The sequence below is a fragment of the Eublepharis macularius genome, chromosome 17 (genome assembly GCF_028583425.1).
Source record: "Eublepharis macularius isolate TG4126 chromosome 17, MPM_Emac_v1.0, whole genome shotgun sequence".
In the NCBI taxonomy this organism is placed as follows: Eukaryota; Metazoa; Chordata; class Lepidosauria; order Squamata; family Eublepharidae; genus Eublepharis; species Eublepharis macularius.
In genome coordinates, this window is record NC_072806.1 from 14,480,281 (window position 1) to 14,506,978 (window position 26,698).

General features: G+C 48.3%; 2 protein-coding genes across 4 annotated transcripts in view; one reads left to right on the forward strand and one right to left on the reverse strand.

Annotated features, from left to right (window-relative positions):
* The window catches only part of PHC2 (polyhomeotic homolog 2), an 82,032-nt gene extending 71,041 nt beyond the window's left edge, over positions 1–10,991 (forward strand). Inside the window, exons 10-15 of the mRNA XM_055001550.1 lie at positions 3,702–3,904; positions 4,537–4,666; positions 7,210–7,324; positions 7,472–7,613; positions 8,572–8,863; positions 9,687–10,991. Coding sequence (XP_054857525.1) covers positions 3,702–3,904; positions 4,537–4,666; positions 7,210–7,324; positions 7,472–7,613; positions 8,572–8,863; positions 9,687–9,841 — 1,037 coding nt within the window. The 3' untranslated portion in view covers positions 9,842–10,991. The remainder of the gene's footprint in view (positions 1–3,701; positions 3,905–4,536; positions 4,667–7,209; positions 7,325–7,471; positions 7,614–8,571; positions 8,864–9,686) is intronic.
* Positions 10,992–12,352: 1,361 nt separating this feature from the next.
* The window catches only part of ZNF362 (zinc finger protein 362), a 38,896-nt gene continuing 24,550 nt past the window's right edge, over positions 12,353–26,698 (reverse strand). For all 3 annotated transcript variants that reach the window (XM_055001881.1, XM_055001879.1, XM_055001880.1), the window contains 7 exons: positions 23,943–24,006; positions 22,345–22,591; positions 20,993–21,314; positions 20,309–20,533; positions 16,886–16,964; positions 15,919–16,077; positions 12,353–15,199 (listed from right to left, as the gene is read on the reverse strand). In XM_055001881.1, coding sequence (XP_054857856.1) covers positions 15,083–15,199; positions 15,919–16,077; positions 16,886–16,964; positions 20,309–20,533; positions 20,993–21,314; positions 22,345–22,591; positions 23,943–24,005 — 1,212 coding nt within the window. In that variant the 5' untranslated portion in view covers position 24,006 and the 3' untranslated portion in view covers positions 12,353–15,082. The remainder of the gene's footprint in view (positions 15,200–15,918; positions 16,078–16,885; positions 16,965–20,308; positions 20,534–20,992; positions 21,315–22,344; positions 22,592–23,942; positions 24,007–26,698) is intronic.

A 26,698-nucleotide genomic window follows, 5' to 3' on the forward strand; every position in this document is an offset into this window, starting at 1 on the left:
CTGCCCTAGAAGCGAGAAATATTTTTTTTTATTTACCTTATGGTCTGCCTTCCTCACTGGGACTCGAGGCAGACGACACAGGGTAATAAGCCAGTGCAATCAATATGAGGATTACAGCAGTCTGGAACAAGTCATAAAGTATTAAACATGATATGATTAAACAGTGTAGAAAATGGTATTGCGTAAGTATAAAAAGAAAGCAGCCAGAGAAGGATAATACACACAGCAGACAATACCATACACAGCGGTTTAGTTTCCTTTACAAGAACACGTTCCTGAACCATTTTGTTAGCTTATAGCTTTATTGCCTTTATAAAAACATCCTCCTGAACAATTCGGTTTTATGTAGTTTGCGGAACGACAGAAGCGTGGGAGCCTTCCTGATCTCCTCAGGTGGGCCAGTGCACCAGGTGGGGGACACATGTTCTTCTCAACTCCCGAGGAGTGGCAGCGATCTGTGGGTGGGGCACAGAAGTCTTGCAGATGTAACGATGAGGAGCTCGAAGCCGATATGCTTCGGAAGCAGAAACCTGGCCGTAGCACGGCATGAAATTCTTCATCAGAGCCTGGAAAAGAGAAAAAGGGGGAAAGAATGACAGCCGTAGGGAAGGAAGGGGATCTTTGCAGGTACGGAATCCTAGCCCTGTGTGTCTCGTGTGGAACCCAGGAGATGCTGCTTGCAGATTCAGCGTTGAGGACTAGCTGCATGAAGGTTTGGGGATTCTTTTTTTCCGTTAGTGTTGTGAGACATCTGGTGGTTTGGATGTTGAATAAGCTGTGGCTCGCTTTGCACTATCGGCAGGTCACTTCATTTTTTACTTCTTCAGTGGCGCATGTTCAAGCATATGCACCAGTGACATGGGCAGCTGCTCTTCTAAGTATAGGCTAAGAACATGGCAAGGACATTTAGAACTGCTGATGCTGTTCCTGGCTTCTGCCGCTGAACTCTCTAGTCCAATGGCTTTCAAACTTTTGGTCTTTTGGGTACTCTTTCCGCATCCATTTGCCTTGTGAAGAACTTGCCCATGTTGCAGAAGGTTCTGGCACATGTTCTAGGGTAGTACCAGTCCAACCTTTTAGTCCTCATTGCAAAGCCGCCTGAACGGCTTAGGTCTGTGTGTACTATTCCCCCCATTGCGGTTGTTCGTTACTGGGCAAGATCGGTAGTGGCGTGAGCAGTAAGCCATGTGGAACCCATGGATTCTCTGGGACACAGTTTGGTAACCATGGCAGTAGATCATAGGCCAGCCCCTGCAGCTGTAGACTGGCTTCTGGAACGTGAGTCCTGTGTGTCTTGGCCCAAAAATATTGCAGACATATGTGCACACCAGCGCCACAGGTTAAGAGATGCTCCCCAAACGATGGATTCATACAGATGCAGCATTTGTCTCTGCAATCGTATGGGTGCACTGGATATCAGTAGCCTTCTGTCCATGTGGCGAGGATCCTTCCAGGTTATCTCCATCCATTCATGAATCCATTGACGCGTGGATGGATCATGAAGGCCTGTAAGCTGTCTGGGTTGATGGGCCAGTAGAATGTACTGGTTGGACCAGGACCTCAAATGGTCACCGGCTCATGAAGCTCACTGGGGGTCCTGGGACAGCCACTTTCTCCTCCTAATCTGCTTCACAATTGCAACTGATAACAAAGCTCCAGACAATGCCTCATCCTGGACTGAATTGAGACCTGGGCTTCCTGTCTCATGACCAATGCTGATTTCTCTACTCCACTACCCCTCTGCCTATCCCACCCTAATCCAATCATGCCTGCAATTGTCATTCAACGGCTACTGTCATTCGATATCTGACATCACTCCACTGTTCAAGCTATAAGGGTAGATGGACTCACAGTCTAGCTGTATCTGAAGAAATGAGCTGTGACTCACGAACGCTCCTACCCCACCACAAATTTTGTTAGTCTTCTATAGGGACGAAATAGAAGGATTGGGAGACTGAGCACCATCTTCATTGCCCTGTTCTTTGCAGGAAGAGTGGGGTAAAAATGTGTAGGTGGTAGACGGTATTAATGAATATTCGATGGTATTAGTGATTAGTTATCACTCAGCAAATGCTCATTTGTATCTCCCATCCCTGGGAAATTTCCATAATCCAAAAACATGTACGGATGGCTCATTCATGCAATATCTTGTTGAAATTTGCAGGACACCCCTATATCTTATAGTTATCCAAATCCCTATGTGGAGCTAACTTCCAAGAGCGCCCCCCCCCAATGAATCTGCTGTATGCAGTGTGGGGGCTAGAACTACCAGCCTAGGTTCAAATCTCTGTTAGGCTTTGATGCTTCCTGATGGGTCATCAACCAGTCAAGCATTTGCCTCCTAACCTACTCGCAGGGTTGATCTGGTGGGAGCAGACCCTGTAAGCTGTCTGAAGCTCCTTGAAGGAATAGCAAGCAGAGGGCACTGTATATGGCACAGGCCTGCAGATATTGAGGTGTGGGTTGGCTGGAAGGAGGGGGCTTTTGTGCAGAAATGAAGAAATCTGGGCCCCTCTGCAAGCAGATAATTTTCTGGCACAATCTAAAAGGAAACCTCAGCTGGTATCGGAGTGAAGCGAGCATCCAAGTTTGGGTCTTTCTGGATTCATCACAGTCCGTTGCTTGCCAGAGATTTTTCCATCCTTCCACCATCTCTCTGATTCTGATCTTGATTGGCGCTGGGGTGAATGCGCACAGAGAAGCAGGTTATGTTTTCTGTGGAAGAATCTGACTTCTGCTTTCGGTTGGTGTGAGGGCGCTGCCATGTCTCTGGAACGGACCCCAAACAAGTCCCATATTCCAAAGCTCCGTTTTCATTTATAACTCTTGGAACTGATGTGTGTAAATATGTCAGGGGGTGTCTTTTTATGGTTGCAATGTTGTGTGGAGTTGTTTTTGGCTTTTGCTCTGGGACTTTATACCGGATGAAGAATGTTGTAGCATTTGTCGGGAGTGGGGATGGCTACAAACACTGACCAGTTCATCTGATGCGGTTTGTAAATAAATGCTTTCGTAGCAAATTGAAATTTGCCCATGTGGCCTTCTGTTTCCGAGCTGAAAAGAAGGTTGAGCTGGAACCTTCCCCACCAAAGTCTTTAGGCGCTTGGAACATGAGGGAGCAAATGGTTCCAGAGGGAGTGTAAATGTAGGCTGGTTGGTTGCATAGATGATTTAGTGCTGCAAAGGCAGAGAGCGCGAGATGATAACTTTTAGTTGGTCCAGCCAATGTTGGCAACACTGAAGATTTGATGGCCCAGACTGGTGGCAGGGTGGGGAGTACAGTGGGAGAATTTCAGCCTCCGGCTCTACATACAATTCAGGAACTCTTCAAAGGTTTGTGAATGTGCGTATATTCTTGGCACGCTCAGTTGTCTGTTGCTCCTCCCTGCCAGGAACTCGGCTCTTTGTGCCCGCAAGAAATGGAGCTAGGTGTTGGCAGGTCTCAACCGCCTGGCAGCCTTGCCTTGCACAATTGTGTGCGCACGCTCAACCCCCCCCCCCAACACTGAGGGGGCCATCCCATGCGGCTTGGCTGCTGAGAGCTCATTCATGTCGCCAGCCCTGCATGTGGAGCAGGGACAAGTCAGCTGTATGGTAATGGGGGGGAGCGGGGAGGGGGGCAGAGGGGCAGGGCCAGTCCACTCTCAGAGCCTCTGTCTTTGTCTGCAAAGTGCATCGTTTCCCCTCGTTCTCCCATGCAGAGGCTGGACGGGACCGTGTTCACACGCCACCGGACACCAGCAGCCCCGGCATGACATCGGGGAACGGGAATTCTGCCTCCACCGTCGCCGGCACTGCCCCCCAGAACAGTGAGAATAAGCCGCCCCAAGCGGTTGTGAAGCCACAGATCTTGACCCACGTCATCGAGGGGTTTGTGATCCAGGAAGGGGCTGAGCCGTTCCCGGTATGAACTGCCCTCCATACTTCCAGGATAGCTGTCTGTGTGTGTGTGTGTGTGTGTGTGTGTTGCGGATACGGGACATTAAAATACCACAACAAGAAACTGAAGGCAGATGTCGGGCACATGTTGGGCAGAGATATGTATATTCCTGCCATTCTTGGACAATTCTGCTGAAGAAATATCTGGGTGGGTGGGCAGGGGGGAAGCAGTTAGGCTGACTCCTGAGCAGTGGCACAGGTGTGGGGCTGAAGTAGGCATCTGTGACAGAAACATTTGACCTGGTATGTTCTGTATCTGCTGTGCCAGAAGTTTGGCAAGGGTAGGGGAGAGAGATGCTTCAGTATTAAAATACCCAAGGCTGGTCTTGCGCTTAGGTTGTGTTCTGAAATACCTGGGAGACGGGCATTGCTGTAGCGGGTAAAACTGAACTACTGACCTCGTTCCCATGTTTATGGTAGCCTTTTGTATACATGGGCCATGCAGCTAACCACATTCCCTACCACAGCTGTCCGTCAAGGCTTTGTTTTTCCCTCATCCTGCAGGGTAAAGGCCACAGGGGGGCGGGGTTACCCCACAAGGCACCACTGGGCGACTCTCTGACGATTCCGCCTCGCCCATCTCTGTCCTCTTGCCAGGTGGGGCGCTCTTCGCTGCTCGTGGGGAACCTCAAGAAGAAATATGCCCAAGGCCTTCTGGCCGAGAAGCCCCAGCAGCAAGACAACACGACTACCACAGACTCCGAAATGGAGGAACCCTATTTGCAAGGTAGGGCTTGGGTGCGCGCGTGGGTCCTTTGGTGCCAGGATGCTGGACTGGGAAATCTGAAGTACAGCAAAGTGGCAGGGAGAGAGTAGCCTGGGTCTTTGCCTCCCTTGTCAAAGAGGGATGTCAGCGAGTTCCCTGAATGTCAAGGATTTGTGAGGACTCCCAGTGAAGAATCAGCTTGTACCTCTTGCTGCTTGTAACTGTTCCTGGGAGGGCGTAGAAGTGTTTTTGCCAGTGTTGGAGGATGTGCGTGATGCTGTTTTTCCAGAAGGAAAAGTGCCTTCAGAAGGTGCTGCTGTAAACCCTCAGAAACTTCGTTCTTGAAAGTCATAGAGGGGGGGTTTCTTGATGCCAGTTTGGTGTGGTGGTTAAGAGCGCGGGACTCTAATCTGGAGAACCGGGTTTGATTCCCCACTCCTCCACTTGAAGCCAGCTGGGTGACCTTGGATCAGTCACAGCTCTCTCAGAGCTCTCTCAGCCCCACCCACCTCACAGGGTGTTTTGTTGTGCGGATAATGATAACGTACTTTGTAAACTGCTCTGAGTGAGTGTTAAGTCATCCTAAAGGGCGGTATATAAATCGAATGTTGTTATTATAAGATAAAATGGAGAGGGAAGGAGCACATAAGCTGGCCTGAGTTCCTCAGAAGGAGAGCAGGATAAAAAATGGCAGGCAGAGGTGACTGAGGAAACAGTGAAACCAAAACAAATGTCTGTGTCCCCCATTAGAACCAATGCTTCTTTCACTTCTCACTTTGATTTGCTTTAGAAGGGCAAGAATTTCAGATAAACTCTCTTAAGATATTGTTTGTGAACTCCTTTAGAGGGCATCACCTCTCCAGCACAGTTATCCAGATGGTTGGGATGAATAATAATAATGATAATGATGATAATAATAATAATAATAATATAATAAAATTTATATACCACCCTTCAGGATGACTTAACATCCACTCAGAGTGGTTTACGAAGTATGTTATCATTATCTCCACAACAAAACACCCTGTGAGGTGGGTGGGGCTGAGAGAGCTCCGAGAAGCTGTGACTGACCCAAGGTCACTGAAATTTCACAAGGTGTATTAACATTTGATTTATTTATCACCCTTCAGGGCAACTTAACAGCCCCACGGATTGCTGTTTGGGTTGTGCAACGGGTGTGTTGCTGTCTTAGAAACTGTATTATATATTGACATTTTAATCTGGTTTTAAATTAACATGTTTATGTATTTTATATATGTTGCATTCCGCTCTGAGCCCGTGCGTGGGGAGAGCGTATTAGAAATATAATAAATAATAATTTGGCTGGCTGTTGCTGAAAACATAATAGTAGCCCGGATAGGTCCTGGCTTGATCCAGCAAAGCCAGTTCTTCTATCTGCTGCCTTGGTACAGTGTGGCTAAACTGTTTGTGTGGTGGACTAAGGAAGTGCCTGCACCGTAGAAAAACTTGCCAAGCGAGGCATATATGTTGCCGGGTGGATAACCATGTGCTTCCTGGTATAGGAGGCCTGGTTTTGAGTCCTGGTTTGCGATACAGACTCCCTGCACAGTATGGGGCATGTCCCTGGCCATCCTTTCCACATGGCCCAAACAACGATAGTGCCATCATAGGATGTGGGTTGGGAATCGAATCACAGGGACCAGAAGGCATTTTTTTCAGTGCAATTGTTTGCGTGTGTGCTCAGAAATAAGTTCCATAGTATTCAGTCCCAGGTAAACATACTGAGGACGCTGCAGCCTTTGGCCAGCTGAGATTTTAAAAATTGCACATTAATATTATTGTTCATCGGCCATTCTCTATAAAAAAGTGGTATCCCCCGATGAAGCTTGAGTTCATGGGCTGGGGAGAGACAACTGAATATGGGACCCAAAAATGGCATGAAGGGAGCAATTTATTATTTATATATTAAACCATTTATATCCCGTCTTTCCATGTGGTTTAAGGCAGCTGGCAATAATGGTTGGGGGGAAAAACATTTCCAGTTAAAACTGAAATAAAATAACAAGCCCCAAGTCTCTCCCTCCCTCCCCTTTAAAAGATGTCTTGCTATTTGTACCACCCCTTCAAAGCCCTGACAAGCAAGTTGGAGAATATTGTGCCCCCACCCCCGATTATAACACTACAGAAGCAAACCAGTGGAATTACTTGGTAATAGAGTTAGGGCAGATATATGGCACGCAAGTGAATAATTCTGGAATTCTCTGTTGCTAGCTGTGGCGATGCCTGCTTTGTAGAACAGAGAAGTCAGACGAGAAGTCCATTGGCGATCATTAACTCTGCTAGATAAATGGAACTTCCATGTGCCAGGGCAGTCTTCTGTAGTGCAGGGTACCGAGGGAGGGAGGCTCCTTCCTCATTTGCGACACGGGGAGGGGGCTTCCCAAAGTCATTTGCCTCTCTATTCTTGGAAACAGTACTGGGTTAGAGGGACCTTTGGGGTGATACAGTTGAGCAGGGCTGGGTTTCTGCATTTTGGGAGTGGGTCACATCAGAGAGCTGTGCTGGACTGCCCTTACCAAGCCATCTTCGCTGTCCTTCCGCAGAATCCAAAGAGGAGGGGTCACCCCCAAAGCTGAAGTGTGAACTGTGCGGCCGCCTGGACTTTGCATACAAGTTCAAGCGGTCCAAGCGTTTCTGCTCCATGGCATGTGCCAAGAGGTAGGGGCCTGTTGATTGAGGGGCGGCTCTACTTGATTCTCCACCCTCCCAGTTGGGCAGGGTGCATGCTGCCCACCGCCACCTTGGGACATCTGGGGCCCTGTCATGTGATCGTAGACCCTGATCTTTGTTCTCGTTCCTCTGCAGGTACAATGTGGGGTGCACGAAACGAGTGGGGCTCTTTCACCCCGACCGCAGCAAGCTTCAGAAACCTAGCACGCCTTCGCATGGCCGGCGTCGGACCTGCAAGAGTGCCCTTCCCCCTCTCAGTAAAGAAAACAAGAAGCAGGTAACTGTTTGGAAGGCCTGGCTGATTTTTCTCGAGTCAGGGAGCCTTAAACCTAGGGCAGTACTTTCTGTGCTACCCAGCAGCTAGATGGAAAGAGCCCATTTTCAGCACCTTCAGATTTTTCCATAGCGTTGCAAAGGTCCTTAGAGGCCATCTAGTCCTAATCATTTGCACAGTAGCGGAAATCCAAAAAGAGTGCCCCTGGCAGATGGGTGGCTAGCCTCTCTGCTTGAAGATCTTTGTCAAAAAATAACTACCTAGGTAATTGGCTCTCTTATGGACTTGTTCCTGTTACCGTCTCAAAAACAGATGCATTTGCTTAAAGGGCATCTATAGGGTATTTGCTATTGCAGCTTACAGAATCTGCTAAAAAATCTATCCAGTCAGTTGGTGAACGTCTAATTCAACTGGCCATGCATCTGACAGCAAGCAACCATTTCTTTGGCCTTTTGAGATCTCTCCAAGTATTGTTGATGCTTCCGAGCATATTGGGATAATTATAACAGCTAGAAACTTGCTTTTAATAGCGAGAACTGCCATTCTGGGGAATCTTAATTCTGTAACTAGGATTTGCATTCTGCAGCTTTTCCTCGCTGCTGCAGAATCGCAGGAAGCATGCATGCAGTACAGCCTTGTATACGGTTGGAGAGAAGACGTGCAGCTTAGCTATAGCTAAGTAGTCATACATAACCTTGATACAGCTGAGTTAAAGGTCAATTGCAGTACATGCGTTTTGCATTCAGAAAGTCCCCTGTCAATCCCCCTGTATCTCTGGTTGATTATTTTGGGCCCCGGCTGAGAGGCCTGGTGGAATCGTTAAGAATTGCTGAGCTCGCCAGACCTATTCTTCACCTATAGTAAGACTTTTCATGCCCTCAAAATCTTGTTGGTCTCTGAGGTGCCACTGGACTCGTGCTGTTCTACTGAAGACTTCTTAACCTCTTTCTTGTATCTGCAGGCACCAGCATCACTGACGCCCAGCTCTGGGCCCATTTCTGTCACTGGGTCACTGCAGCTCAGCCACACCCAAGAGGACTCCAGCCGCTGCTCGGACAACTCGAGCTACGAAGAGCCCCTCTCCCCTCTCTCGGCTAGCTCGTCTGCCTCTCGCCGGCGTCAGGGTGAGCGGGACATAGAATTGCCCGACATGCACGTCCGGGACCTAGTAGGCATTGGGCATCATTTCCTGCCCAGCGAGCCCACCAAGTGGAACGTGGAAGATGTCTACGAGTTCATCCGCTCCTTGCCGGGTAAGACTTGGCTGCATCGGGGAGGGTTTCTGCCTTCGGCCACTCATGGAATGAAATTTTGGAATTTCTCCAGGGTTAGCAGAGAATGAGCCAGACCAGAAAAGCTAGAGGGGAGAGAAGAAATTGACAACATTTGTCCAGTTTCAGTCTCCTTATGAACTGGATAGCAAACACATCCTGACCCATTTTTTTCCTAGGTTTTTGGAAGATTCCTTTCCGCATCAGCTCAAGTACATGAAATACTTTGAATAGGTGTGTGTGTGGGGGGGTGGGCCACTGGGACATAATCTTTATGGCTATCATTAAGGTGACATTAGTCCTAGTATCATCTAAAAACAGGCAGTTCTTCCCTGCATTCCTGCACCGTGTTAAAAACAAGCTTCCAAAAATCTTGTTGGTGCAGTGAACCTTATTTTAAGACCCGAATCCAGCATTCTATCAACAGCTACACTAGAGCGAGGGCAGCTGCTTGCTTAGGCTTTCCCTCCTCATGTTTGTCAGTTTGGTGTAGTGGTTAAGAGCAGCAGGACTCTAATTTGGAGAATCAGGTTGGATTCCCCACTCCTCCACTTGAAGCCAGCTGGGTGACCTTGGGCTCTCTCAGAGCTCTCTCAGCCCCAACCACCTCACAGAGTGATTGTCATGAGGATAATAACGTACTTTGTAAATTGCTCTGAGTGGGTGTTAAGTGGTCCTGAAGGGCAATATATAAATTGAATGCTGTTATAATTATGATTATGTTTGGACTTCTGCATTGGAATGCCTTTTGGCTTGGAACACCCTGGGAAATTGACCAGGCGAATGTCGCTGTTTTCCCTTTTAGGTTGCCAAGAGATCGCCGAGGAATTCCGCGCGCAAGAGATTGATGGGCAAGCGCTACTTCTGCTCAAGGAGGACCACCTCATGAGCGCGATGAACATCAAGCTGGGCCCCGCCCTCAAAATCTACGCTCGCATCTGCATGCTGAAGGACTCCTAGAAGCACCCAGCCTGCCGTGCCTTCCTTACAGGGATGCTTTTTTGTAGGGTGTTTTTTGTTTTTGGAGATCAGACGGACTTTGACTGGTCTGGGTCTCTTTCCCCCCTTTCTGCACCGTAACTTGAGCACAAGGGTTCCTGTTGATGGGAGGGGAGAGAGAGGAACCTCTGCATTTATTTTGGTTGAGTGTCTGGAAGATGGGGCTGTACATAATACGTAGCTTTAGCTTCCCTTTCTGCCTGCCTCCCCCCCGCCCCCAAATTTGGTGGCAAATTGGGAACAGCCTGTGGTTGTAGGTGTGGTGGGGGGAGAAGAGATCTCCTCTTTCACACTGGTTGCTGCGTCCCCTGTTCCCAGATGGCACCTATACCCTCCCTTGGATTGGACAAAACCCTACTTGAACCTCAAAGCCAAACAGGAGAGTTGCCTTAAATTTGTTAGGGATGTGTGTGTTAAGTGTGGTTGTGTTGCCACATAGTGCCCTCTCCCATCTTTTCCCCTTCCCTCTGCAGCTCGTTCGGTTTCTAGTCTCCAGCCAATATTCCGCAGCAGCCGAAAGGGGTGCGCGTTTGTGTGTATGTGGTGGGGGAGTATCATTCCGTCAGGCCCGTGCTTCCCACTTGGAACGTCCTCCCCTTCCACGTGTTTGGCATTGTGGCTGCAGACACGAGAGGGGCTTGCTGTCCCTCCTTTCTCATTGCCGTTTGGAGAGAGGATGTTGCCAGCGATGAACTGCGTGGACCGGCGTGGCTGTTCTGGGATTTCTTCATGGCTGCAGGTCTTCCTAAGAGGTTCCTCCTTGGCCAGCCTGGATTGGGGAGGGGGGGGGGACAGTTCTTCAGCTGCCTTAAAGACACTTCAGCGCCTGGCACAAATGTCAACATCTGTACTGAGACGGGCAGGAGGAGCGGGTTCTCTCTCTGGAAGATGGGGCTGGCCTCGAGTGGAATGGCTCTCCATGGGTGATTGATTGTGGGAAGAGATGGGGAAGAAGGGGACAGCAGCTGAGCTGCTTGCCCCCCCACGATGGCTTGTATGGGGGGAGTGTGGTGGTCCCTTCCTCCCCCATCCCTTGGTGCTGGCCACTCACTGCAGCCTTTAGAGCTGAAAACGAAGGACTTTCTACTCCCCCACCTTGTTGGTTTTTAATAAACTCCTTTTAAAAAAAAGTTGCTTTCTTCTTTCGGCTGAAGTTCTCCATCTAGCGTGATCATCTAATGTGGTGATTGCCAAAGTTACATTGTGCAATCTTTGTGGTTAAATAGGAGGGTTTGGTGGTTTGGGTGAGCGAGTTATAGATGTTTAAGGCAGGGGTGGCCAAACTTGCTTAATGTAAGAGCCACATAGAATAAAACGTCAGATGTTTGAGAGCTGCAAGACAGGATACATTGAAGTGACTTCAGAAGAAGAGGCGAGTTTGGGGGAGTGTCTTGAAAGTAGCATCACAGGAAGGGGTGGGGTTTTGGTGCAGTATGCTGGAAGTGACATCATCGGAAGGGGTGAAGCTTGGGAAGAGCCATCACCTGACCTTTGAAAAGTGATATCACATCCTTGATAGGCTTCACCCCCCAAGGAGTGTCCCCAGGTATTTTCTGAGTCACACCTGGCAACACCAACATTTTTATTGAAAATGAGACATGGAAGGAAAGAAGGAAGGGGAGGGAGGGAGGGAAAGACATGGAAAGTAGAAGAGAAAGGAGGGAAGGAAATAAACTAAGCTGCACAGCTACGGTGATACTCGGAGACCTCTGGGAGCCACATAATGTGTCTAGAAGAACCACACACAGCTCCTGAGCCACAGTTTGGCCACCCTTGTTCTTGGGCTTACTGAAGCATGAAGGATGCTGGTAAAGGAGGGTCCTTCTGAGCATCTCCAGCTGTTCTCTTGGAACGTCCTAAGAGATTTGAGACTTGGTGTTTTGAAATCAATATATGAAATACTGCTTTTCCTTCCTGAAACAGTTTCTCCTTGGCTGTCAGCAAGATTTCTCCCTGATGGTATCCATGCCATGGTGCAGAGACTGGGGCATGCTGTGGGGATGCACTCAGTTACGGAAGCAGTGGTCTTTTTGGACCAGCTTACCAGAACAGGTATCTCTCTTAAGGATGTATCAAATATGAGACTCAGTAAGCTGCCCTAGGAAGCCATGGCCCTCCATTTACAAGACCGGAGTAAAACCATTAATGATAGGATGTTTTGGAGATCATTAATTCATAGGGTTGCTGTAAGTCGGAAGCGACTTGATGGCAAATAATGCGCACAAACTGTGTCCTAACCTCCTTGTAGGCAGAATTCCTGTTTTTTATATTGTCTAAGATCACAGGTTGAAAACCATTGGTGTAGCTGCTTCGCTGATGCCATTTAAGAAACAAGTTGCTGATTTTAGTGAGGGCTGATTGAATGGGGGTGTGTGTGTCATCTGATCAATAACCAGAATGAGGATAATAAACGGGCTGTTCCCACCTTCGCTGTCACCTGAACAGAAGAGCGGTACTCAGCCAGTCCGGCCCAAGGTTGCAAAGACGTTTTATTTCTTTTTTCCACAACAAAGAAATACAAAGCAACTTTTTTCCAAAAAAAAAAATCTTTTTTCATTGTTTAAACAATGCAACTGTCTGTTGGGAGCAGGGAGCAAGGCTGCCCTCCCCCCACCCATCTTTGTTACCACAATCCAAGACTTTAAAGGGGAGGGGAGACCTTGGGGTTTTTTTTTTCCTTTTTCATTATTAAGGTAATAACTAGGGTTCTAGCTAGATGCAGCCTGGGCTTTTTTTATATAGAAAAAATTGTGTTAACATTATGTATAAGAGTCCTATTTACATAGTTATTAACATGCGGACAAAAAAGGCTACAATATTGAATATCGTACAACATCAATTCAAAACCAAGGGAGATGGGAAAGGGTGGGGGTTGGGGGGCTTCAAAGAAAGAGGATTCAAATTAATATAAACAGTGATAAAAAGAAACAACCTGGTATAAACAAAATGATATATTTTAAGGCTTAAAAAGTGTTTAAAAATTACAGTTAATTCATATCCAAAAATGGAACAGAAAAGTACATAATAGAGGTGGTTTCAGTCTAGTTTTTTGTGAGAGGGGTATGTGTTTGTCTCTTCCACGCCCACCTCCCAATCTGCTCAGATCATTAAAAATGGTTGGGCTGTTTCCAAGCTGGTAGCACGGCCATAACTTGTAAACCTTTAGTTGATTGAATTGCTGTGCTCTAGCAGCATTGCATGTGGGGAGGGTTGATTTCCACAGTGGTGGGGGCAGGAGACTTAACCCCAGTGCTAACCAGGGAAGCTAGCTAGTAACTGGGTGCCACGTTTGTGCTTCAGCATCAGAAGTGACGAGGACATTCTCAAATCAAGTCTTAAGCCTGGTGTGCCTGGACTGTCTGCTCATAGCCTCCTTTTTTAATCGGTCTGCAATTAATCGGACTTTGGGGTGGGGGAAAAAGAGAGAATGAAATGGAAGTAGTGGCGTGATTATAGGGAGGGGTTAGAGGGGCATTAGGCTACATTTCCTTCGTTGCCTTCAAGCTTTATCCTCGCCTAGGGATCTTCAGGAAGCCCTTGGCGACCCCAGGACCTGCTGGGGGACACCGTCTTCTGGGGTGCTGCCACTGCCCCAAGCAAACCACGACAGAGGCTTTTCTTGGTCACCAGAGCATTACTGATGTCCTCCTTGCTCAAGTGCGCCCTGGATCTTCGTCTGGCCTCAAAATAAACACTGTGCTTTTCACTGCTGTGGATGGTGGTAGCTGCACTCCCAAGTCCAGCTGGAGCCATCCCCTCTGCATCCCTCCACTCCTGCAGTTTTATCAAAAGGATCAGAAGTTCCCTGAAGCTTTAACAGTACTACAGTACTTCTGGTTCCTAACTGAATAGAGCCTAGGACCCACATCACCAAGAGCGGAAGGGAAAAAGCCTTTCCCACTTTGTGAGCTGCTTTTGCAGCTTTTTAGGTCTTATCTCAGTGAGTCAGGTCTTATCTGGCTTCTTGGGCTGCTGGCCGTTCCACAGAATAGCTGTGCACTTCCGAGCCAATCCTAGCTGACTGGGTGCTAGAAAAGTGGCTGGGTCCAGCCATAAGCTGCTAAAGGAGACAGGGGGGCCTTCAACCTGAAAACTGGAGTCCAAAAGGTGTACTGAGAGCCTGTGGCAGATGAAAGATGCCTTTTGTGTAAGTTAGAATACATACGATGTTTTGTGTGAAATTGTCAAAAGCACAGGGGAACCTGCTCCATGTGCGGGGTCGTGAAGGAGAGGGGTAAGACGACGACAAAACACGCACCTGTGGTTCAGAGATCCTTCTGCCACATCACAGCCCAAGCCACCCCTTGCTTCCTGCTCTTTGCTCCAACTGAGACTCTGCTAAGTGGAATGCTGTTTTGATCCATTTGCACCAGCTCATTCTCAAGGCTAAAACGTGGGAACCCAACACACACACACATGGATGTCAGTGAGAGCTGGGTCATACTGTCACCGCTTTCTCCCGCCCACTCATCTCCAGGCTCCCTCCAGCCATGCCATGCCCTAGTCAATCCTCCAAAAGTTACCCTCCTTCCACAAAAAGTCCCTGTCCGGGACATCCCCCTCCCCAATCACTCCAAGCAGGGTTGGCAATCATGCTCACCTTGGCAGTGGACCGGTCGGGCATGTTTGCAACAAGGACTATGCAGTGTCTTAGCAACTCCGGGTTTGTTGCTGTCCACCCTTGGCAAAGCCTGCAGGTGCCCCCATGGATCACATCTATTACCTCCCCAAAGGAGAGTCCAGAAAGCATTGGTGCCTGATTGGTAATTGCATCAAGCGTGTGGTCAATAAATTATAAGGTTGGTTTGTATCTAAAATTAAAACAAGCAGGGGGAAAAAAAAGAAAACCTGGAAGGAAAACTGGGCCAGGGCTTTTAAAAGCCTGGAGGATTTCCAAAAGCAAGAAGGGCATGAGTCAGGTTGGAGGGGAGGGGACACAGAGGTTCAAAGTGCTCTGGAACTGTCTTTGGCTGCCACCAAAATTGAAGGAGGAACTCCCCAGCTCGGGGCGGGTTGCACGTCCAGACTCCATCTCTTTGTCCTGGGCATGGATGGGGGGGAACGCAGCAGGCACCTGAGTGGGGTGGTGGTAGTGCCCGGAAGAAGCTGTGGTTCCTGTGATCCTATTCCAAGCTGTCCTGTCCTTCCCCCCCAGCTCTGTAATTCAAGAGGGGCCACACTTAGGGAGGGGCTCCCCAAAATTCAGATGAGAGAGATTCGCACTGGGATGCCTGGAGACTCCGTCCTTTGAGGAGAATGTTGACTCACTAGATGTTCAACCACCGTATGTTTGGACATGTGTTTCATCAAATAGGTCTCCTGTTTGGGGAGGGAGGGGGGGACAGACAAATGAAATCACATTAAGGGACCACAGTACAGTCAACGACCTTGACTTATTCTACCGGTCCAACTTTTCTACATTCATGCTGGCCCTCCCCAGATTCTGACAAATGGAGGTACATCCCTCCTTAATGTTGTAAAGATGGGAGATTGGGGGGACTGCAGGAGGCTGTGTCTTTTTCTGCTTTTCCTCCCAGCCTGAATAGAGAAAATCAACAGTTCCAACTGTACTGATTGCTTAGGAGCATGAGCCAAACACTCGCTCAGTCACTGCATGGGAAATTCTATGAAGCCAGAATTCCCCCAACCTTCCCTCCCTCCCTGGGACCACCAACTTGCAGGAGTGCTGGCTCCTGTCTTTTTCTGGTAGGACACCCAGGGGTGGGGGAGGCTTTAGTGGTGGGGTGGGTATTGGGTGTGTCCCCGTGGCCATCAAGCCCACTGTGCTTCTCCAGGGCTATTAATGCCCAATCCACCCCTTGGCAGGGAGTGCGTGGGGAAGGCTGTCCAAGAATTTGATGTTTTGCAGCCTTGGGTTCCTTTCTTGGAGATAGTAAATGACGACAACCAGCCAAAGCATGCAGGGCTGTTACAGGCTCTGTTCTTCCAGTGATTTCTGCTCTACAGACCAAGTCACTGGCCATCCCACTCTTTGGCTGGGCAGGGCATGGCCCCTCTGCCCCCCCACCCTTACTTACCGAAGTATAGGCCCTTCCACACATGCTGCAGCAGTAGGCCTTGGCGTGTTTGATTGCATGCGCAGAGAGGTGGATCTGGAGCGAGGCCGAGTCCGTGTAAGCCCGGTAGCAGTTTGGACACTTGTAGGGCTTGTCCTTGTTGTGCTGCCGTTGATGAGACTGGAAGCGAGAGCGCAGCGATCACTTTGGCCCCTCCTACTTGTGCGTTCTCCAATCCCACCCAACTCCACCTCCAACTGGGCACTGCGAGGCTGGGCAGGATCTATTGCCAGTTAAGGGAGGGGTGCCTCAGTGTTTTAAGACTGAGCCTAGACAGGCAGGGGCTGTAGATAGACTCGGTGTACCGACAGATGCTTAAAGGTACTCCAGACATTCCCCATCTCCCAGCTGCACTCAGGTGTGGCTGTGCTGGCTGACTTCAACCCATAGCTGCCACAGGTTGGGGCAACCCTCTGGGAGACCCCTGGCTAGTCACGCATGGCAAAGGGCAATCACAGGAGAAGAAGCATGGGTGGGAGGCAGCCACCTTGCACTGCTCGATCCAACGCAAAAGCATCACAGTGCAATACCAGACAAGGATTCATCCAGCTTTTTTTCCCTTTCCTGACTACAGAAATCCTGGATATTCCTTCTTGTCTGGGAAGCCGACCCTTCGTGCGACATGCAGTTGTGTTTAATCTGTAGCAAACAAATGGCACTCTGTACATGCTCAGAGGTACCCTGTTCTACTGCTCTTTTACCATGCCCCTGCATTGAAAAAGGGCAGGAACCAGCTCCTGGGCCTAGACAGCACTTAATGAAACCGAAATGCTTCGCGTTGCTTTTAAACTGCTCTCAGCTGCTTTGAGTGCCCAACTTTGGCTGTATGGTGGGATCGAAATGCACCAGGTATATCCAGCCCTCTAAATCGCACTCGTTCTCTCACTACCGTTCACCCCTGCCTTAATTGCCCATTCTCCTTACTGACCTGGAGGTTGGAGAGCTGTGTGAATGCTTTTTCACAGCCCGCATGAGGGCACTTGTAGGGTCTGTCACCAGTGTGGATTCTGAAACACAGCAACAAAAACGGAGGTTTTGGAATGCGGGACAGATGTGACACAAACAACAGATCTCGGTTTACTTATTTCTCCTATTTGATTCTCACTATGACCCTGTTAGGTAGGTTAGGCTGAGTGTGTGTTTGTGAGACTGGCCAAGGCCACCCAGCTAGCTTCCATGGCAGAGATCCAAAACGGGGTGTAATGATTTCAAGTAAATGGGTGCATGTGTCTTTAAATGCTTGGTTTGCACTAGGTGAAGAGTGGAGGTGAGAGAGGGAAGAGTGAGTGATATGGCTGGTTGATGACTGAGAGTGCGGGTGGAGTGAATGCAGTTTGAGACTGACAGTGCAGGGAGAAAGGTTGCAGTCAGAAGAAAGCAGGCTAGCTGTGTGCTGCCTGAATACGTTGAAGTGTTTATGAGAGAAATCTAACCTGTGTGGAACCTGAACTGAGCATGTTTGTGAAAGGACACTCAGTCAGGGAAAGGGAGGCCAGCTGTGTGCTGCCTGAGCAGGTTTCATATTTCTGTGAATGAGAGTCAGAAGAAAGCAGGCCAGCTGTGTGCTGCCTGAGGAGTTTAAGCATTTCTGTGAGAGAAATATTGAGTCAGAGAAAGAGGCTAACTGTGTGTGAAGCCATAGAAGAGATCTGAATAAATGAGTTTATAGGAAGTACCTTTAAGAACCGAGAACTATGTTTATGAAACCGATACGCTTCTTGACTAAATAAAAGTTTGTTTTGTTATATCCCAGAGTAGCTGTCATTGTTATATCCCATTCCTATCCTCAGGGCCACATAGAACCACGAAGAAGCCTGACGCTTAGGAACGTTACCAAAAGGGAAAATTTAAATAAAATATCTTGGAATAATATATTCCTGGCGGCAGCAAACTACCCAGAGGGTGTAAGGGGAAGATTAAAGGCAAAATCTACCCCAAAGAAAGTAAAGGTCATAACAAGTGGAGGCATAGCGGTGGGATCTCAAACATCCTGAGGAGAAGAAAATATTTAAGTGGGATATAATAGCCTGGGAGGAGGAAACATTCTGAGTTAGAGAAAGAGAGGCTTGCTGTGTGCTGCCTGAGGAGTTTTAAGCACTTCTCTGAGAAAAATATTGAGTCAGAGAAAGAGGCTAACTGTGTGTGAAGCCTTAGAAGAGATCTGTGTGAATGAGTTTATAGGAAGTACCTTTAAGAACTGAGAACTACGTTTATGAAACCGATACGCTTCTTGACTAAATAAAAGTTTTGTTTTGTTTTGTTATATCCCAGTGTAGCTGTCGTTGCTATACCCCATTCTTATCCTCAGGGCCACATAGAGCCACGAAGGAGCCTGACGCTTAGGAACGTTACCAAAAGGAAAACTTAAATAAAATATCTTGGAATATAATATTCCTGGTGGCAGCAAACTACCCAGAGGGTGTTAAGGGAAAGATTAAAGGCAAAATCTACCTCAAAGAAAGTAAAGGTCATAACACGGGGTCTTCCAGATCCTACTCTAACACTAGGCCAGGCCTGCTCTTACGGTTTGTTGAAACAGCCAAGGTGCAAGCAGAGAAAGGGAAAGGTGCAGCTAAGGCAGTGAGGAGTCTTGCAGAGCGCCATTGCTGGTATTAAACCTGAAGCAATCAATGGACAGGAGATTTTTTTTCCAGGTTTCCCTGTGCAGCCATGAGGACTAGAAACACTGAAGGCAAAAAGAAAAATCACAAGTCTTCAGAAATTCTGGGGAGACAGCACCTTCTGTTGTAGCAGCCAATTGCTTCCTCTTTGGGAGACCAAATGCAGCTTTTATGCCTAATTCTCATGTGTCAGTTTTAGCAGGCCTTCCTTCCCCTGCAATTTCAGCTGCTAAAGTGACAAAATCTAGGAGGAAGTGTAAAAAAAAAAATCCCGCACCAAGAAAAATGCCATGACCCTTAATAATTATGCTAATTGAGCACATGTGCATAATTTATTCCTGAATACTTGATAACATGAAGAATCCAGTTCACTTTCACAGGGCAATGAAACTCTAAAGAATGTATTTCACGTTGTCCCTCTGGCCTCTTTCTCACCAGGCACTGCTCAGATGCTTTTAGGCAGAACTGTACAGTCATAGGGACTAAGAGCTTGCTAGGGTTTGGAAAATTCCAGGTTTAATGAAATGCAGCCTGAGATTCTTGGGGGGCGGAAATACACCCACCACCGCACCGTGCTCTTTTTCTGCATTCTTGTGGGACTGTGATACAGAGCCACGGAAAATTCCTGAGAAGATAAAAAGAACGGGATAGGTTTATCTTGGAAAAAGGTTTCCCGAATTTCTAACAGCCAATGCACATTTCTGAAAAGTGTAAACATTACAATGACTTGCCCTCTGATCTAGAAAGTAAACCAGCTCAGAGCAGTGATTCATTCAAAAACACAACAAGCTTCCTCTGAAGATACACAATTCCTAAAGTGTTAGGAAGTATTGGGAGCAGATGAACGCAGAGGTGCCTGCGCTGTCAGGAAGCTACCTGGAATGCGGCAAGGCCCGAGCAGGAAATCAGGCAGGTGCACTGTAGCCAGCCTCGTCTCGTGAGTGGGTACTTTGGGTTCCTTATTTAATCAGTGAATTTCTTACGACACAAACCCAGCAGTGATCCCTGGTAAAACTGTTCCGAACTATTACTGTGGGAAAGTGGGGGAGATTTAAAAGGCAGCTCTGTAAATCTGCCTGAAAATGTTAGCGGTCCCTTGACATTTTTCCTAGCCCGCCTTACCACACGTACTGTTCATGGCACACCCATGGCCTGTAAAGGGAGGGAGGAAAAAAGAACCAACTTTCTCCTAATTTAATACGTATTTTAAAAACTGTTCATCTGGAGACTGTTTTGACTCACCATAGGAGAATGCCTGTTTGAAAGCCTGATTTAAGGGGAAGTGGATGAAAAGATCGAGTGTTACTGAAGACATTTTTGGGCTCTTGGTGCTCCACTAAATATTGCCCCACACTTACTAGCTCATGCTTGCACCCACTGGGACTACAATCTTTGTTCCCCACCCCAATGGAAACTGACACTGGAAGATGCAGAATAGTCTGCCATTCCCTCTTCTTGATGGTGGAGAGTGCCCTCAAGTCATAGCTGACTTAATGGGGTTTTCATGGAAGAGACTAACAGAGGTGGTTTGTCATCGCCTGCCTCTGCAAGCTCTCGTCTTCCTTGGAGGTCTCCCATCCAAGTACTAACCAAGGCCAACCCTGCTTAGCTTCTGAGACCTGACGAGATCAGGCTTGCCTGGGCTATCCACGCCAAGGCCTTGACTCTTGCTTAACACTAAATTGTGACCCAAGAAGGCAAACGGAGACGGGGAGGGGAGTGTCACTCACCTGGTGTGTTGCTGGAGGTGGGAGAGTTGGCGGAACGATTTCTCGCAGTAGGAGCAGTGATAGGGCTTGACACCCAGGTGGATGCGCAAGTGCTGCGCCAGGTAGGAGGCGTTGGCGAAAGACTTGGAGCAGTGCGGGCACTTGTGGGGCTTGGCCTCGGTGTGTGACTTGGAGTGGATCTGCATCTCCGACTTGGTGAAGAAAGTGAGGGGGCAGACTTTACACCTGGAGGGGGCAAAGGAGGGGGAGGTGGTCTCACAATGCACAGCTGCTTTCAAAAACGGGTAGCCACGGCTAAGGGACTGCCAACCATTTCCCATACAGGGGTACATCTCCCCTCACTCCCTCCGCCCAAATAAGATCAATTGTTATCAGGGCTTTTTTTCAGCTGGAACGCGGTGGAACGGAGTTCCGCCACCTCTTGAAAATGGTCACATGGCTGGTGGCTCCACCCCCTGATCTCCAGACAGAGGGGACAATCTGCTCCACCTGCAGTTAGAAGCGGCATAGTCCAGAAGACCCGTTTCAAATATTTGTCACCCAACGTTCTTGGTTAAGAAGTTATTGCCAAATGTGTCATGGGATTCTTGACGAGTGCCACGGGAGCACTGGGATTTGGGTGGAGAGGGGGAGGTCGGCACGCCTGGGGGCCGAGGTGGGTTTCCCTGGCATTTCCATCCCTACCTGTACGTCTTGCCCTCTTTTCCAATGTCACCCGAGGCTAAGATGGGGTAGGGCACCACGAGGACGGGGGGCCCTGACGGGTTCTCTGCTTTGATCTTCTTGCGTCCTCGTTCTGTTTTGGGGGCCCCCAGCAGGCTGTGACCTTGGATGGTCTTGATGGAGTCCAAGAGCGGAGGGCTGGTGATCCCTGAGATGAGGGTAGGCGAGGAGGCAATGAGGCGGCTCTGGCTGGTCGAGGTGGGCGTGGAGGGGGTGCTGGTGCCTGTCCCAGCACTGGATTCTGAGGTACTGACTGCGGGGGCACGGGAGCCCAGTCCCAGACCTGGAAGGCAGGAAGGAAAACAGCAGAAGGGGGAAATCAAACACACTTCAAAGCAGCAGGCTAAGGACATGCCTTCTCCTCTCAGCACCCCCTGCAGATCTTTGGTTTATAAAACCTTTCTGTTTTCAGGGAGGTCTTTCCTTATTACATTTATCTACTGTAGCCCCCTTCACTTGACCAACTCTTTCCCAGGGCAGTAAGCAGGGCCACATTCAGAACACAACTCTCTCAGAGCAGCATCCAGGTGCCATCCCCACCTGCCCTGTCCCCTGAAATGTGCAGGATCACTTCCACTGTGTTTTGATGCCATTGCCACTGTGTGTCTCATCAGGTACGATTTCCATGGAGCAACATTTGAAAACTGTAGTTACAGAAATTCTGACAAGGAAGCCTGGGGCAACCAGTTTTTAGCCTGTTTTTTTATTCTTCCTTAAAGAAAAAGCCTAAAGTGCAAGTCATGGATGGCTGCTCCTGATCGCCCTCCACTCTACCCCATATGCACCCTGTTCTCATCTCACTTGGGTCCATCAAACTGATAAGATCAGGATGACCTAATACTGTGCACCAAAAATAAACCACCCTTTCTGCATCAAGCAAAAGCTCCATTTTGCAACAGGCAGACATAATGCAAAAATTAATAAAATGGAAATGGATACTTATGCCTAATGACTGGCTCACCCAAGTGCAAAATTGCAATGCTGATTTAAACCTTGTCTATATTTTCCCGTTTCACACTTCACTAATCTTTGTGATATACCCCACAACTGTCTTTCCTCGCCACCACCTTTTAAACTAGGTCATATGCACTCACTAGTCCCCATTTGTGCAATTCATTCCAAGCTAGCCATGAGGTCTAGAAATTTTATTTAGACAGAAGCTAACATTCTCGGCAAGCTATCCAATAAGCACACCCTGCATTTTTCTTCCACTTGCACAAAAATGACCACATACACATTGCCCAGCCCAACACAGCCAGACCCTAACTATTCCCCGTTCCTCCCAATCGCTCCATCAATGTCTGCTTGTCTACCTGTGACAGTGCTGGTGGCTGGACGAGCGTGGAGGGCCACATCTGGCTGCGGGACAGCCTGGGGGTGCAGCCCAGGAACCTGCTGCAGCTTGGGAATGGACATAATCGATTGGCTGCCCTCTGCGGGCGAGGGAGGCACCAGCAGGGGCTGCTGGGAAGACACTGAAGTTGGGGGCAAGTGCGGTGGCCGGATCTTCTCTGCCATGAGCTGCTCCTTGATTTTGTTGATCAGAACCAGGTTGTCCAGCTGCAGAAAGAGATACAGGTGACCACTAACAAAAGACGACCACTGCCTGTCCTGGAAAAGAAGGGCACCAGAATTCACAGAATCAGGCCGAGCTAGTCCAATCCCTCGCTTCATGCAGGAAGTCCAGAGCTGAAGCTGTCCCAAAAGACGGCTGTCCAGCCAGCAAGGGGGGACCTGTTTCCTGCCGGGATAATCTGTTCCATAGACAAAAGGCTCTTACCATTAGAAAGTTTCTCTGAACATGCAGTGATAATCTACCCTCCAGTAACTTGAGTCCATTGGATCTGGACTTCTCCACTGGAGCAGCAGAGAACAAGTCTTTGCACTTCTCCATCTGGCTGTCATTTGAGTATCTGAAGGGGGCAATCAGGTCTCCTCTCTAGGAGACCCAGATCCTTCCATATTTCCTCATAGGACCTTTTCAAAACTCCCGACTCCTTTTGCTACCCTCTTCGGAAGCCCTTTTTCCTATTTGTCCACATCTTTCTTAGTGCGGAACCCGTAACTAGATGCAGTTCTTCAGGAAAGGTCCAACCAGTGCAGGACAGGGTGAAACTAGGAAGGGGCTGTGGCTCAATGGCAGAACAGAATGTCCCAGGTTCAATCTCCGGTTAAGAGGATGGGAAAACAGATGACGGGAAAGACTGCCGTCTCAGACCTCGGAGGGCTGCGACCAGTCCGAGGAGACAAGATTGACCATGATGGACTTAGGGTTTGAGTCAGAAGGAGGCAGCTTCATGTGTTCAACTATTATTTCTTGTGACTTGGACATTTTGCTTCTGTTCATGCATTTGCCTTTTTTTTTGCAGCCGCCTGACACTGCCAACTCACATTTAGCTTGTGATCTCAACCGCTGGTTTCTCCCTGCCCTCATGATCCTAGCTTGGGATGGGTACCAAGCAACTGGCAAGACTAGCTGTCATGCAAGAGGAACAGGAGAAAACCTGTTGGATTCAGCGAAGTTTCCCATGCACATCTCTTAACAAATCTAGCTTCAGGTTAATCCTTTCCAGGGCTTTTTTTCAGCAGGAACGTGGTGGAACGGAGTTTCAGCACCTCTTGAAAATGGTCACGTGGCTGGTGGCCCCGCCCCCTGATCTCCAGACAGGGGAGTTGAGATTGCCCTCCGCGCCGAGTGACAATCTAAACTCCCCTCTGTCTGGAGATCAGGGGGCGGGGCCACCAGCCACGTGACCATTTTCTCCGAGGGCAACCCACTGAGTTCCACCACCTCTTTTCCCAGAAAAAAGCCCTGATCCTTTCCACATGAACTTGGCTGCTAAAGAAGCCCTGCAAAAGATTCTGGGCAACGTTCTGAGGTGCAAACTCGGGTCATCTGGGGCACACTTACCTGGCTGGGCATGGTGGGAGGGGGCGGCCAGAAGTAGGGGTTGTTAAAGCGCGGCTCCGCCATCCTGAGGAAGAAGCCGAAACAAGAAAAAAGAAGATGGTTATGGGTCAGAAACTGGCCATATCTAAAGTTTCTATACCTCTGTCAGGGCTGCTTCCCCCTTCGCTTTCCAGCCCATCCCTCCAAAACCCATCCGGCATTATGGACTGGCCATAGTTAGTCTCACCCAACCAAGAACATGGCTGGGAAAGAATCCAGCGACAAAGTTAAAATTGTAACGAGAGTAATAAGCTAGGAAAAAAACATTGCTTCGGGCAGTTATCTACTTTACTAATTTTAAAGTCAAGCCCTTGCCAGTTAAGTCATGAGTTCAAAACAGGAAGATGCATTTAGCTAAGAAATTATGTTAAGGTCTTTTTGTTCATAGTACAACAACACAAAAATGGCACCGGGGGTCTCTAATGATCCCACTGTTCGTCCCTAACGGAGTCTCCGAGACTTCCAGTATATCCTTACTCACACAATTCAACCAAAACCTCCAGACAATATGACATTTTAAAAACACTGAACGGTTAGCACCTGCATCTCCTAATTGTCGCATCCATGGAAAAAGAGGGATTGTGTTGTTAAGTAACAACGTTTTAAACAACACTTTCAGGTCCTTTGGATCTCAGCACTTTCATTCTCCACATTCACTAGAGCAGAGGTCTCATGGAACTCGATGGCGGTTATTTTTATGGAAAAAGTGTCCCTACAGCAAAACGCCTACGGGATTCAGGCAGTGATCGATCTCTGGTGTGATAACAGAGACTCTTACCGGACTGCCCCTATTTTCACTTACTAAATGTAGAGGGACTCTGTGCCTGCCAAATCAACGCAAAAAGCGGAAGGGAGATCCTAGCAGAGGAGGGGACCTATGAAGCGGCTCTCCTCTCCCACACAAATACCTCTTTGTACCCTGCTCCGGGAAGCAGAAAACCACAGATGCTTCCTGGCCACAGAACAGATGGGAGGCTGAGCGGAGGGAGACTAATAATATAGGGGCAGAGGCCTACACATACACTCCTTGCCAAAAGAGAACACCAACAGACCAAAAAATGGAGGGGGAATCCACCGAGTCCATCTAAACCGAAATAAGGAAATCAAAGGACCTGTCTAGAAAGAAAGGGGAAATAAAGAACAGCTATGCTGAAGATACTATTCTTAGAGCTGATGCTGCTCTAGAGACAAATGGGTGTGAGGGGACTTAACTCAAGGTATACATGGAGGTTCAGTCGTCATCATGAAGTGGGCGGGAGTGTTTATTTTGCACAAAACCCCATACGTGGGACTGCATAGACTATACAGAAGAGGGGTAGGGCATAGTGTCAGAGCAGGGTCTGGGAGACCCAGGTTCAAATCTCCACTCTGCTTGGAAGCTTGCTGTGTGACCATAGGTCAGTCACTCTCTTTCTCAGCCTAACCTACTTCACAGATGGTTGTTGTGGATTTTCCGGGCTGTATAGCCGTGGTCTTGGCATTGTAGTTCCTGACGTTTCGCCAGCAGCTGTGGCTGGCATCTTCAGAGGTGTAGCACTAAAAGACAGAGAAGATGCCAGCCACAGCTGCTGGTGAAACATCAGGAACTACAATGCCAAGACCACGGCTATACAGCCCGGAAAATCCACAACAACCATCGTTCTCCGGCTGTGAAAGCCTTCGACAATACATCTACTTCACAGAGTTTCATCACGAGGATCAAATGGCAGAGGAAAAACAATATTATAAGCTGCTTTGGGCCACCATGGCAGAGAAAAGTAGGGTATCTAAATAAATAAATAAAATTGTCTCCCCATCATAATAAAAATTAAGAGAGTCAAGGGAAATATCACATTTCCAGTTTGGAGTAGTGGTTAAGAGTGGCAGGACTCTAATCTGGAGAGTCGGGTTTGATTCCCCACTCCTCTGCTGGAAGCCAGCTGGGTGACCTTGGTTAGTCTTAAAGGTGCTATTGGACTCTTTTCTATTTTTGTTGGGTGACCTTGGGTCAGTCACAGCTTCTCGGAGCTCTCTCAGCCCCACCCAGCTCACAGGGTGATTGTCATGAGGATAATAACAACACACTTTGTAAACTGCTCTCGAGTGTGGCATTAAGTTATCCTGAAGGGCGGCATATAAATCTAATATTATTTCCATGCTGAGAGACAGAGACTCAGGAACAGGCAAGTTCTCAGAATGGTAGAGGACCTCGGCATAACATTATCACTTAGTAAGTTGGTTTCCTGCAGCCAAACAAGTTGTGACTTTTTAGCTAGAAAGGGACCTGCAGATGTGAGGGGTTTAGATTGGGGATTCAAAGTCGGGGGTGGATTTGACCTTCCCCATCATTTTCTGATGCAAATCACGTAGTATATGCAAATCAGCTCCAGCTCATGGTATGTTACGGGCATGATCAGATATTTCACAATCTGCTGCCAAACCAACTGCCTGTGCATATGTTATACTGTGTTATACAATGTACATACTTAAAAATAGAGGCTGCTTTCCAGATATGGGTCCTTCAGAGCAGCAATTTCAGTTGGACCCCAAACCTGAAGCCTAAGCAGCAGGCCTAAAAAACTAGGCACAGCCTCAGCCCATGAAAGATCCTGATTAAAGTTCCACAATCCCTAACACTTAAGATATGAAGAAAGAAAGAAAGAAAGAAAGAAAGAAAGAAAGAAAGAAAGAAAGAAAGAAAGAAAGAAAGAAAGAATCTAGATTCTGTACCAGATTAT